Here is a 13,076-nt window from a genome sequence, read left to right as displayed (position 1 = left end):
GTGATTGGTCGTGTCATGGAAAACCCCTAGAAGTAGTTGGCAGTGAGTCCTGGCCTTCTCACCCTGGCTCAACTATGGGACCTGTGGCCAGCCCGCCTTACCCTCTGTAATTGCTTTGAGTCTGTGTCCTCATCTGTAAAATGGAAACCATCGTACCTCCCTGAGTTGGTTTTAAGACAAGTCAGAAATGTATACAGTCTTAAGAAGCATTGTTGAAATGCTTAGGTTCCTAATGGTTACTGTGCAATTTTTATTTGGCTTAAAATTTTTTTTCTATATTCTCAAAATTTGAAAAATAAGGGCATGTTGGAGTTCCCACTGTGGCGCAACAGGATCAGTGGTGTGTCCGGAGCACTGTCCAGCCTAGTGGGTTAAGGATCCGGTGTTGCTGTACCTGCGACATAGCTGCAACTGTGGCTCGGATCTGATCCCAGGCCTGGGAACTCTAAAGGCCTTGGGATGGCCAAAAAATAAATTGAAATAAATAAAGAAGGCCATGTCTATATGTCTTCTGTTTTTTTGCAACTAATGACATCGATTGCATAGGCTATCCTATGGGAACAATCGCAAACAGCCATTTTAGTCGTATTTTTAGGGAAGATACAGTGACTCATGTTACATATCTCTTCTTTGTTCACTTGGTTCTGAGGACACTAGCCTTCAAACCACAGGGCTCTCTCGCTTTACCTTTTGCTCACCTGCCCCTTGCCTGGGACCTTAGGTCTCAGCTTTTACCTTTACATCCTCAGGGAAGCCCTCCCAACACCCCAGCCTAGGTCATGGTCGTCTGTTTCTTGTCATTTGCTGTTTGCAGCCCTCTTTCACAATAGTTTCCATAGCCTTCAATTCAGTAACTATTTATTTAAATGTCTACCCTTTTCCCTGAGAAGCACACATCATCCCTTACATGTATTCCAGCCAAATATGCGTAACCTGTGTCTAATTACAAGGAAACATTATTCTAAAGTAAAAAATATTGGAGTTCCCTGGTGGTTCAGTGGATTAAGGATCCAGTGTCGTCACTGCTGTGGCTCTGGTATGTTGATCCCTGGCCCGGGAACTTCTGCATCCTGCAGGCACTGCCGAAAAATAAGTAAGTAAAAAAATAAACAATATTTTTTAGAAGTCTTATCCATAGCCGTTTATAAGCTCAAAGTGTCTGGGGCCACACCTGATCTAGTTATGGTGACATAAATAGGTCTGGGATGGTGGGTGTGTATCTCACGCGTATGCGTGGTATTCAGAAGAATGGATGAATGGTGTGTGTTTTTACCCAGATGCAAAGCCCTATCTGCTTGCTCATGGCTCCTTGTATCTTTTGTAAGATAGCTGGATCTTTCAGATGAAAAAAAAAGACAAACCGGGAGTTCCCTTCATGGCTCAGCAGACACGAATCCAACTAGTATCCATGAGGACATGGGCTCAATCACTGGCCTTGCTCAGTGGGTCAGCGATCTGCCGCTGCTGTGAGCTGTGATGTAGGTGGCCAAGATCTGGCGTTGCTGTGGCTGTGGTGCCAGCCGGCAGCTGCAGCTCTGATTCGAACCCTAAGCCTGGGAACTTCCGTATGCCTCGGATACGGCCCTAAAAAAAAGACAAACCTTCATTGTCACTGACCCTCCCTTTCTGTGTATTTCTCCTTTAAATGATTTATATCCTTGAAGCTGCAGTATTGTTTCTAACTGGGTCGTGAGGATTGAAGTTAAGTTTCCATGGTTTTGTCCCGTAGCTCCTGCAGAAGAATGGTCAGCTGTCCGTCAACGGCTTAGCTGAGCAAGGAGACCTCAGCCTCCAGGAGGAAGCGCTCAATGGCCAGGATGAGGAAGTCATTGTCACAGATGGTAAGCTGCCCTGCCAGGCTCCTGGCAGAACCGGGGACTGGAGGGTAAAAGTACCTGCATTGAATCCATGCAGAACAGTAGGAACAGGCCTGGGCTGAACATACACCTGGGGGTGGATGACGCTGACAGCAAAAGCAATTAGCTGGTTACAAAAAGAAGTATTTATCTGACCTTTTGAGTAGCCCCTTTACTTAGGAAGGTATTTATCCCAATGCTTGGATATAGGAAGTGAAGTCGTATTTTCTTTTTCCCAGACATCCTTATCTGGAACTACGTTTTTGGTTTTTTGTTTTTGTTTTTTTTGGTGATTATTGTTGCTTTGTTCCCAATATGTGTCTGGTGGTGAATGTAAATTCTTGTTGCAAATGCTGCAGTCTTGGTTGCTTTAAGAGTCACTGTCTTTCGGAGTTCCCTGGTAGCCTAGTGGTTAAGGACTTGGTGTTGTCACTGCTGTGGCGCAGGTTCGATCCCTGGCCCAGGAACTTCTGCGCGTTGCGGGCGTGGCAAAAAAAAAGAAAAAAGAAAAAAAGAGTCAGTATCTCTCACTCTAGAGTGGCCTGCTGCTCTTGCAGAGATTTTGAAGATTTTCCTGGTAATGTACATTTCAAAGTGCAGACCTCTCTGCCCGAACTATGATGTGCCATATGTTTTACAGCTCCTGAACCCAGAGGTCCTTGAAGAGGGGTTCTTGGAAAGCACATCTGTGACCACACTACCACTGCTTTGATTTCAGCCCGTGGGGCGGGGGGGTACCATGCCTTCAGGTCAGAATCAATCACCTTGGCAGGGAGGTCTCTTGCACAGGCCCCATGGCAGAGAAGACTCTTCCTCTGTTCTTTTTTGTCTCATCGTTCCATTTAATCACACATACAAAACATACAGAAGGATGACTTGGTGTACAGCGAACCGACTCTTACATAAAATGTGATTAAGACAAATGAAGGGAAGAGCCTTGTGAAAGGAGACCAGCCGTGGCCTCGGTTAGATGAGATTCTTCTAACATGTGGAACCTGTTTCTCCTCGTGTTCGTTCCCCCCGAGGAGCCGCTTCAAGCAGGGAGCTGCTTTTGAAGTTGGTGGGAATACTGCTCTTTCTCGAGCGGCGCAGGCACCGGGGAAAGTTAGAAATACATCCAGCCTCGCAGAAGGAGGATCCACAGGACCTGGTGCGAGGGTTTCAAAGAAGTCCTGCAAAAATAGTTGGAATGGCCCCAGCTCAAATTCTGGAATCCCACGCTCTGTCCTTCCATGGTAACTTTTGAGTCAAAGCGAGCCACAGCCATTCGAGAGCTTTCCATGGCCAAGTCATTGTGCCCTGTGTTTCAAGAAAGATGTAAAAAGGAGTTCCCGTCGTGGCGCAGTGGTTAACGAATCCGACTAGGAACCATGAGGTTTCGGGTTCGATCCCTGCCCTTGCTCAGTGGGTTAACGATCCGGCATTGCCGTGAGCTGTGGTGTAGGTTGCAGACGCAGCTCGGATCTGGCATTGCTGTGGCTGTGGCAAAGGCTGGCAGCTACAGCTCCGATTGGACCCCTAGCCTGGGAATCTCCATATGCCGCGGGAGCGGTCCAAGAAATAGCAAAAAAGACAAAAAAAAAAAAAAGAAAGATGAAAAAAGCTAAGAAATGGTCTACTGGGGAGACAAGGAAGGATACATAAGATGAAAATAAGGTTACCTAGGAGATCCCATTGTGGCTCAGCTGCTTAAGAACCTGACTAATATCCATGAGGATGAGGGTTCGATCCCTGGCCTCACTCAGCAGGTTGAGGATTCAGTGCTTCTACGAGCTGTGGCATAGGTCGAAGTCGTGGCTTGGATCTGGCGTTGCTGTGGCTGTGGCGTAGGCTGGCAGCTGCAGCTCCGTCTGATTCAACCCCTAGCCTGGGAACCTCTGTAAGCTGCAGGTGAGGCCCTGAGAAGATAAAAAAAAAAATTTGTTTTAAAAAAGAAAATAAGGTTATCTAATCATGGTGGTTATCTAATGAATTTTGCACGAGATGAGAGCTGCTCAGTGTTCTGGCGGAGTCTGTTTGAGATCAGAGGGTGGAATAAGGTCCAGGGACAGAGGGAAGGTTGGGTTTAGATCTGTTGGGACAAAGGATGTCAGCCAAAGGGAGGAGACTAGTAACACTTGTCGAGCTTTTATTATGGGTCCTGTGCCTTTGGTGTGGCCTGGCTTCTAAGAATAACCCGCTGAGTAGATACTGAGGTTCTGGTGTTGCCGTGAGCTGCAATGTAGGTTGCAGGTGCAGCTCGGAGCCCGTGTTGCTGTGGCTGTGGTGTAGGCTGGCAGTTGCAGCTGTGATTCGACCCCTAGCGTGGGAACTTCCAAAGGCCACGATACAGCCTTAAAAAAAAAAAAAAGTAGGGGGAAGAAAGTATATTTAGGCTGTTTAGGGTCACTGAAGTATGCCGCCAGGGCCTTTTTATCTGACCTGCTGTGTATGTAGTACTGATAAGAGAGGGAGCGGCTTCAGCAGGTGTTCTTACGTCCATACAATCCCAGGCAGCCTGGAAATCCTGGCTAATCTGTGGCAGGTTTACTGGGGGGTGTGCTGGCTATCTTCCTACCGTCCAGATGGACTTATTTCACTTTTCAGTCATGTGTTTAAACACTGATCTTTCTAGAAAGTGATTCTGTCCCCACCCTAGGATTATTCCATTGTCTCCATAGCCAACCGTGGCCTTGGGGGTCTGAGCAAATACCAGATGCCTCTTGCGGGAAGAGTGGTCATTAACATACCTTGTCCTTCAAAAGAGCCTGAAAAGGCCTTGACGCCTAGGAAGGGACCCCAGGGTGGCCCAGGACTGCAGAGACCACCCCCAGTGGCATTTCCTGAGGCTCTGCCTTTGGGTTGAGCTTTTACTGCGTTAGGCAAAACTGTTATACCTTTGGCTTGTTAGGGTCTCTGAGGCTGCATGGTACACGTGTTTTTATTGTTTTTTTCTTTTCCCATTTTGTCTGCTTGGCAGTGCAAGTGCAGACAAATTCCTTATGTTAAATTATGAAACAGTATTTTTTCATGCTTTTCTTTTGACATCAGCGATAACCTGCGGTCGATTTCATAGTGATTTCCAGCAATCCGTGTTGCACATGGGAGCTTACTGTAATGCCAATGAAGGCGTAATTTGCTGTGTAACACTTAATTGAAGGATTTGGGGCACCTTGGTTTCTACTCTTGTCTACTTCAGTCAGAAAGGACTTAGCCATTCCCTGGGAGGGTTGGCCAGCCGTGGAATTTGGTCCTGTGGCAGGTGGATCGATTGATGGGTGAAAACTACTAAGGAGGGGCCTTCCTTCTGGAGGGGTTTTAATTTAAAGTGACTGACAAATCACAAATATCTAGACAAAGCCAGAATGCAAAATATTTTCCCACCTTGACTTGCGCTGCTCGCTTTCTGAAACCAGAAATACTGGTAATTCGCAACCAATCCTCTTCCTATAAGTGGAAATAAAATCCTGTTTCCTTATAACCTTTCTTTAAATGATAGAAAAAGGGAACTGCTTACTAAATATTCTCTAGTGGAATCAGATATATGCACATGTGTGTGTGTTTGAGGGAGCTTGAAGATGATACAATTTCAGGGACCATTTTTTTAGAGCGTACACAATCACGCATGAAAACAAATATTTAATTTTAAAAAAAGAGTTCACGACAAATTACTTCAGCTTTCTGAGTTCTTTTTAGGTGATTCATCATCTACCGTAAGTGGTTATATAGAAATACAGCTAGAAAGTTCTATCAAGCCACGCCATACCTAGCATTCTCAGGGGCTCCACAAGTGCCATTAGTTTTGTGGAAAATCTGCATCTGTTGATTCGAATCTTTTCTGCTGGAAAGATTTTTTTTTTTTTTTTTTTTTTGGTCTTTTAGGGCCATACTGGCGGCATATGGAGGTTTCCAGGTGAGGGGTCGAGTCAGAGCTACAGCTGCCAGCCTACACCATAGCAATAGCAATTCGGGATCCAAGCCACATCTCACAGCAACACCAGATCCTTAACCCACTGAGTGAGGCCAGGGATGGAACCTGTGTCCTCATGGATACTAATTGGGTTCATTAACCACTGAGCCATGACAGGAACTCCTTTGAAAGATGTTTTTTTAAAAAGAGACCCTTCCCAACCCAAATTGTCTTTGTTTCTATAGTCTATGGTCTATATGGTTTTCTATGAGTTTCTCTGAGTGCTTGAACAAGAATGACTTTTAAAACATGCCGTCTTAGTCCAGGTCCAACATAGATTTCCAGCTTTTGCAAATTAGAACGTTTAGACTTTCAAAAATAATTCAGTTTCAGTATCTGTTAAACAACTTTCTTTCCAGACAGATGGGAAAATTCTGTATTACGTGTTTCAAAATCAAAAACCTTAAAACCTCTTTATTTTATTTATTTATTTATTTATTTATTTTTTGTCTTTTTTGCTATTTCTTTGGGCCGCTCCCGCGGCATATGGAGGTTCCCAGGCTAGGGGTCGAATCGGAGCTGTAGCCACTGGCCTACACCAGAGCCACAGCAACGCGGGATCCGAGCCGCGTCTGCAACCTACACCACAGCTCACGACAACGCCGGATCGTTAACCCACTGAGCAAGGGCAGGGATCGAACCCGCAACCTCATGGTTCCTAGTCAGATTCGTTTCTGCTGCGCCACGACGGGAACTCCCAAAACCTCTTTATTTTGATAACAAAGTTTGTTGAAGTGCCTCCCAAGCTCAGTGCCACATTCTAGTAATCAGATGGCCATCTCACTTGGACAGAAAGGGTAACCAAGGAGTTCCTGTCGTGGCTCAGCAGAAACAAATCTGACAAACATCCATGAGGATGCAGGTTCGACCCCTCGCCTCGCTCAGTGGGTTAAGGATCCGGTGTTGCCATGAGCTGTGGTGTAGGTCACAGATGAGGCTCGGATCCCCGCGTTGCTGTGGCTGTGGTGTAGGCCGGCAACTACAGCTCCAATTCAGCTCCTAGCCTGGGAACCTGCATGTGCCTTGGGCACGGCCCTAAAAAGACAAAAAATAAAAAAGTTTTAAAAAGAACCACCAAGTGACTGTGATCTTAATCCATTTGAATATACTACAAGGCAGTTCTTTCTTGGTTTTTTGTGTTTTTTGTTTGTTCAGTTGGTTGGTTTGGTTTGGAGACTTGTCTTTCTGCAGAGGAGCCGCTGCGCACGTTGTAAAGCCGGTGGATGTTCTGCTGCCGACATCCTTCACTGGTCGCATTTGTTTGTGTGAACACACGGTGGAGGTCCTCTACTTGGTGTCTGAATGTGTGTTGATTATTCGCATGCTGTGCGCGAGGGCATTCGCACCAGCAGCGAAGGAGCTGCGGTTGGCAGCTCTGCCCTTGGCATTGACCACTCTGGGGCCGCCTGCAAGTATCCGCCAGCCAGCTGGATGAGCAGGACGGTGAGGAGGCTGCTTAGGGAACAGCGGATCCGCACGTGGACCATGGCTGTTGCACCTGCTCCGGGCTTAGGGACAATCCTGGAAAACATCCCCTCAACCCCAAGAAAAATAAACGCCCCCCCCCCAATTTTTGTCACTTACAGCCAAAGTCTTTTTGAGAGCGTGTTCCTTACATTCCTCAGGGGTCCCCTTTTCTGCTTCCCGGGAGTTTCCTCCCCAAATACAGGAACGCAAACAGGCTCCATTGTGCAGTTATCTAGACGCTGAGTTTGCGGCGCTCTGGAGAATTTCTTTTTTCTGATGGTGCTGCATGTCACTGTCTTCGGCATTATTAAATTTGCTCTTTGAACCTGCTGGCTGCTGGTGTGCCATGCCTTTGAGTGTGGGAAGGCCAAAGGTCACTGCCAAGGGCTCACCTCCCTCCCTGTGGACCTTGTTACCGTACAGACATCCGCTCTGGATTACAGGTTGTTCTTTGCTGTTTTATCATGTAGTAACTATCCGCAGAGGGAGTACCCTCGGTGTTGCTCTGGGTCTCTGTTAAAAGATGACCTCTCCTTCCCTAAAATACTTGTTTTTCGGTGAGAGGCTGCTTCCCCATCTGGGAAGAAGTGTTTTTATGCATCTGTCCCTTTTCTATTTCAATTTGTGACATGACTGGTACCTCGTTAGCATCCTCCTGAAGACAGGCTGCCCAGGTGCTCCCTCCCTTCCACTTTAATTTGTCTCCACATCAGCTGTCAACATCTGGCGTTCCATAAGCCAGTCTCTCCCCCCCCCCCCCGCCCCGCCCTCTGCTAAGATATAAGGACCACGAGGGCAGAGATTTCTTTGGACGGGGGTAGGGGTGAGGCGGTGTCTCTTTGGTTCAGGGTTGAATTCCCTGAGCCTAGAACAATGCCTGACACATAGCGCATGCTCAAAAAGTATTTGAATACAAGACGATACAGCTTTGTGTTAAGGGTTAGCAATAGTATGTTTTTACTCATATGGGAGGAGAAGATCTGTTGGCTTTTCCCTCTCTATCAATTCATGTCCTACGAAGTTAAAGCCCAGAGCTTTCTAGATGTACCCAAGGTCCCCTTTCCTTGGTCACATCATCACTAACAAAGCTGGGTGGTTTTCGGTACACAGTGCTGGGTTGTCAAGGGTGCCCACCACTGGTTATCCAGGTGTGATCAGACCCTGACCTGCCTGCAGTGAAAGGAGGAATGCAGTGATGCTATGAGGGCTCGATAGACAGGCAAAGGGAGGGGGTGTCCCTCCCGACACTTTGGTGTGTTTCAGATACAATATTGTTGCATGACATTCTCTCAGGCGGTTTTGTAATGTTTTGAAAACTCAGGCAGGATGCTTACAAAACAAGCCTTGAACTTAGGCAAAGGTTCTGCAGTCTGCAGTTTCCGGGAACTGGTTTTAATTCAGCCCTCTGCTCCGCAGCCGTGTTCTTAGCGTGCCTCTCTGAAATTACGTGTGTCACTGACAAATTTCTGGTACCACTACTCCACTGCTTTCATCTCGAAAGAAACACAGATTTATTTTTCAGTAACTAATCAGACAAGCTGTATAGAGATTTTTTTTTCCCCCTCGGAACTATAAGTCCAACAGTGAAATGAACTTTTATTTTCATTCAAATGTGAAAAGTGGGGGAGGGGGTGTTGAAGGAAGGAGTTGATCTTTCCTCCCCTTAGTAATCAGTTGATTCCAGGAGATTAAAATATGAGCGAGGCTGCTTTGCTCACGGGTTTTTTCTGTGTGACCTTGAATTGAATACATCCTTTTATCTCACTGAGAGCATCAGTTTTCATCTGTAAATGAACATCCTCGTCCATCTGTGAAATTCTAAGACCGAGTGACATCAGTATCACTGATAATATAGGCATTAAAGAACCAAATGATGGATTAACTGTTGAAGATGCCCAAGTGACTGTGGGGGTGGGGGGGAGTGTTACTTGGTAATTTCATTATGATTTTTATGAAAATACTCATACTTTTTCTTTTGAGTTTGTGTTGAAAGCCATATTCTAGATTTGAAGTTTTACTTTAATGAACAAAAAGTTCAAGAGGGGGAAAATTATTCCAGAATGTCTCTGTATGTAACTATTTAAGTACGAAAGAAAGATAAGGAGCTTCATGAATGTGGCCACAAAGTATGGATTTCTCCCCCTATGTGGGAGAGGAGCTGAGTCATAGCATAGGGTTGGTTCTGGCCTAGACTGAATGAGAGATGTTGAGAAATGCCCTGAAGTCTGTCCATTTTGGGGTTTTTTTTTGTTTGTTTGGTTGGTTTGGTTTTTATATTTTTTAAATTAAAATATAATTGATTTACAAAAAGATTTACAAATTTACAAAAAGATTTTTTTCTTTTCTTTCTTTTTTTTTTTTTTTTAATAGTTGCACTTGTAGCATATGGAAGTTCCCTGACTAGGGGTTGAATTGGAGCTGCAGCTGCCAGCCTATGCCACAGCCACAACACCAGATCTGAGCCACATCTGCAACCTGTGCCACAGCTTGTGCTAGATCCTTAACCCACTGAGTGAGGCCAGGGATCGAACCCACATTCTCATGGACACTATGTCAGGTTCTTTTGTTTTGTTTTGTTGTCTTTTTTTCTTTTCTAGGGCCACACCCACAGTATATGGAGGCTCCCGGGCTAGGGGTCTAATCAGAGCTGCAGCCGCCGGCCTACGCCATAGCTCACAGCAACGCTGGATCCTTAACCCACTGAGTGAGGCCAGGGATCGAACCTACAACCTCATGGTTCCTAGTCGGATTCGTTAACCACTGAACTACGACAGGCACTCCCTATGTCAGGTTCTTAAGCTGCTGAGCCACAACGGGAACTCCTATGGTTTCTAATAGTTACTAAGCCAGAAACAGAAACATTAAATTTAGCCATTTTATTAATTTTATAGAAATCCTTTAGGTGTTTTCTCAAAGACGGATTCACCCTTAAAACAGCTTCAGGATCACCTAATCACACAACCCCCAAGTGGTTTTGGCAACGTCTGCTCTAGTACAGAAAGTCTCTATTATATGAAAGGATGCTTTGATAGTACCTATTCGTTGGTCTGTATTTGCATATATCTCTGGAAAACAGCTTCTCTGAGCTAAAGTGCCACTGTGTGTTAGTCTATCAGTTGAGTCTTATTCTTAAGCACCACACTTTTAATTTTTACAGACGGTAATTAACATGTCGGGACAATACAGTACCAAGGAGCCCCCTCTGACCCCCGGCATTAGCAATGCACACATTAGTTATGTTGGTGAAAATAGACTTAGGCTAGATTGAATTAATGGAATGAACTGGTTGCTGTAATGTGTCGACATGGACATGCGGTGTGTACACTGACACCAAGCACGAGGCAGTTATCCCGATGTATTAATTTGCCACGGCTGCCATAATATAGTGTCACAGAATGGGTGGCTTAAATAACAGAAAGCGATTTATGGCTGGGGGGTCCAAGATCAAGTGCCCTCTGGTTTCGCTTCTCCGAGGCCTCTCCTCGGCTTGTAATGCCGCCTTCTCACTGGTCCTCACATGGCCTTTCCTTGGTCTTTTGTGTCCCAATCTCCTTTGGTAAGGCACTGGTCAGCGCGGGTTCGGGTCTGCCGTGCCATTGTAACTTAAGCACCTCTTCAAAAACTGTCTCTCCAAAGCAGCTGTGTTCTCCTGTGTGGGGGGTTAGGGCTTTGAGGTATGAATTTGGAGAGGATGCAGTTCAGCCTATAACACCTGCCTTCATGATTGACCAGCTGGAAAGCCACGTTTGAGACCAAGAAGCCTCAGTGGGAAGGAACTTGGAAGTGCCCTACACCAGGCTCCTGTCCCCACGCAGGGGGCTCTTCTGCTTAAACACCAGAAGGTTTGGGAGCTTCTCCGTAAGTTACTCTGCTGGAGCGAACGATGCCTCCTCCAACTGCCCCCCTGCTCCTGGTGCTGCCTTCTGGAATGACAGAGCAAATTCACCTCCTTTTTCTACCGCGCAGCCCTCTGAGTATTTGAAAGCATTCATAGTGTCTTTCCTAGAAAACAAACTCACATTCAAAGAAAAATACAAGGGCTGATATATATGTGTTTTGAATATGAATGTGGCTGGATGGAAGCATGCCAAGCATAACTGGGTTTTTATTTTAATATTCTCACTTTTAAAGAATAGTTCATTTCTCAGACTCTTTAAAACACGAGAACAGGAGTTCCCATCCCGGTGCAGCGGAAAGAAATCCGACTGGGAACTAGGAGGTAACGGGTTTGATCCCTGGCCTCGCTCAGTGGGTTAAGGATCCGGCATTGCCGTGAGCTGTGGTGTGGGTCACAGATGCAGCTCAGATCCCACGTTGCTGTGGCTGTGGCGTAAGCCGGCGGCTACAGCTCCGATTCAACCTCTAGCCTGGGAATCTCCATATGCCCGCGGGTGCAGCCCTAAAAAGCAAAAAAAATGCAATAAAATAAAACAACTTGGTTTGCTTGAAACCAAGGATTATGTACTTCACTCAACATGAACATAAGCAGACAGCCTTACATGATAACAGTAGCTACAGATGAGGGTTCGAAGGAGTTCCCGTTGTGGCTCAGCAGGTTAAGAACCCAACACAGTGTCCATGAGGATGCGGGTTCCATCCTTCACCCACTTGCTCAGTGGGTTAAGGAGCCAGTGTTGCCCAAGCAAGCTGCAGCATAGGTCAAAGATGCGGCTTGGACCCCAAGTTGCTGTGGCTGTGGTGTAAGCCAGCAGCTGTAGCTCCAACTCTACAAACTCGCAGCCTGGGAACCTCCATAAGTTGCAGATGCAGCTGTAAAAAGATAGAAGAAAAAAAAGAAAAAGAATACGAGAAATCCCATTTTTCAAGTCACTCAGTTGTAAATAAAGTGGATGTTGAAATCATTGTTGTAAATAAAGTGGAAGTTGTAAAATAATAGTCTCCATCAGAAAAGTCTCTCGGCAGAGCCAGGGTTTGCCCCTCAGCACCCTCTGCAGAGCCCCTGAGGTTCCTCTCAAGCTTCGTGGCCTCACCTTGTAAGCTCGGTGTACAGAAGAGTGATGGTCTCGTGCCTGTCAAACCTTGGCCCTGAACGTTGCCCTGGTTGTGTTAATTTCCGCTCGGTGTTCTAACACACTGGGATTCTCTCAGTGTCATCGTGATAAATGTATTGCTATTCGCGTCTGAAGCTGTTCTGATTCTCCATCCTCTGGAAGGGTCATTGGCTCCTGGAGTCCTTTTTGTCCTCAATCTCCTGAAGATCTTACAATGATGGAGCTTCATGGGGATCCACTTATTCAACCCGCTGCTGGTTTCATGTGACCTTCTTTCAGTCTAGAAACTCATGCCCTTGATTTCTAGGAAATTATTTCTTCCATTCTTCTCTTTTTTCTTTGTTCTCTTTTGGGATTACTATTATGCAGATTTTAGAATTTCCAGAATGGTGCTAATTAAAACGTTTTTCCCCTCTTGTTTGTATCTTATTCTTGGAAAATGTCCTCAAGACTAGATTTCATCTTGTTACTTTATTTTTAACATAGTAGACCTGAGTTTTTTGTTCTCAATGGTCCTTTTTGAAGTATCCTGGTTTTCTTTGGCTGCATTAGCCTTTATCTCTCTGAGGATTTCCTTAAATGTCTATTTCTTCTGCATAACCTCTCTCTTCCAAATTGCTTTTTTTTGTTTGTTTTGATTTTATTGTCTTTCACAGCAGATTTTTTTCATTACATATCTGATTTGGGGGATGGTTTGTCATGTTTAAAAATTAATTGGTGATGCACCCTACAAGGGATTAATCTCCAAAGTATACAAACAGCTCGTACAGCTCAAAATCAAAAAAAGCAAAC

The 13,076-nt window shown here is 45.5% G+C and overlaps 1 protein-coding gene across 1 annotated transcript in view; it reads left to right on the top strand.

Annotated features, from left to right (window-relative positions):
- The window catches only part of AKAP12 (A-kinase anchoring protein 12), a 110,912-nt gene that overhangs the window by 58,334 nt on the left and 39,502 nt on the right, over nucleotides 1–13,076 (top strand). The window contains 1 exon segment of the mRNA XM_047769935.1: nucleotides 1,730–1,841. Within this exon segment, the coding sequence (XP_047625891.1) occupies nucleotides 1,730–1,841 (112 nt within the window).

Source organism: Phacochoerus africanus, chromosome 2 (genome assembly GCF_016906955.1).
Source record: "Phacochoerus africanus isolate WHEZ1 chromosome 2, ROS_Pafr_v1, whole genome shotgun sequence".
Taxonomy (NCBI): Eukaryota; Metazoa; Chordata; class Mammalia; order Artiodactyla; family Suidae; genus Phacochoerus; species Phacochoerus africanus.
The sequence above is the reverse complement of the archived record's forward strand: the minus strand, read 5'-3'. Positions and strand labels throughout refer to the sequence as shown.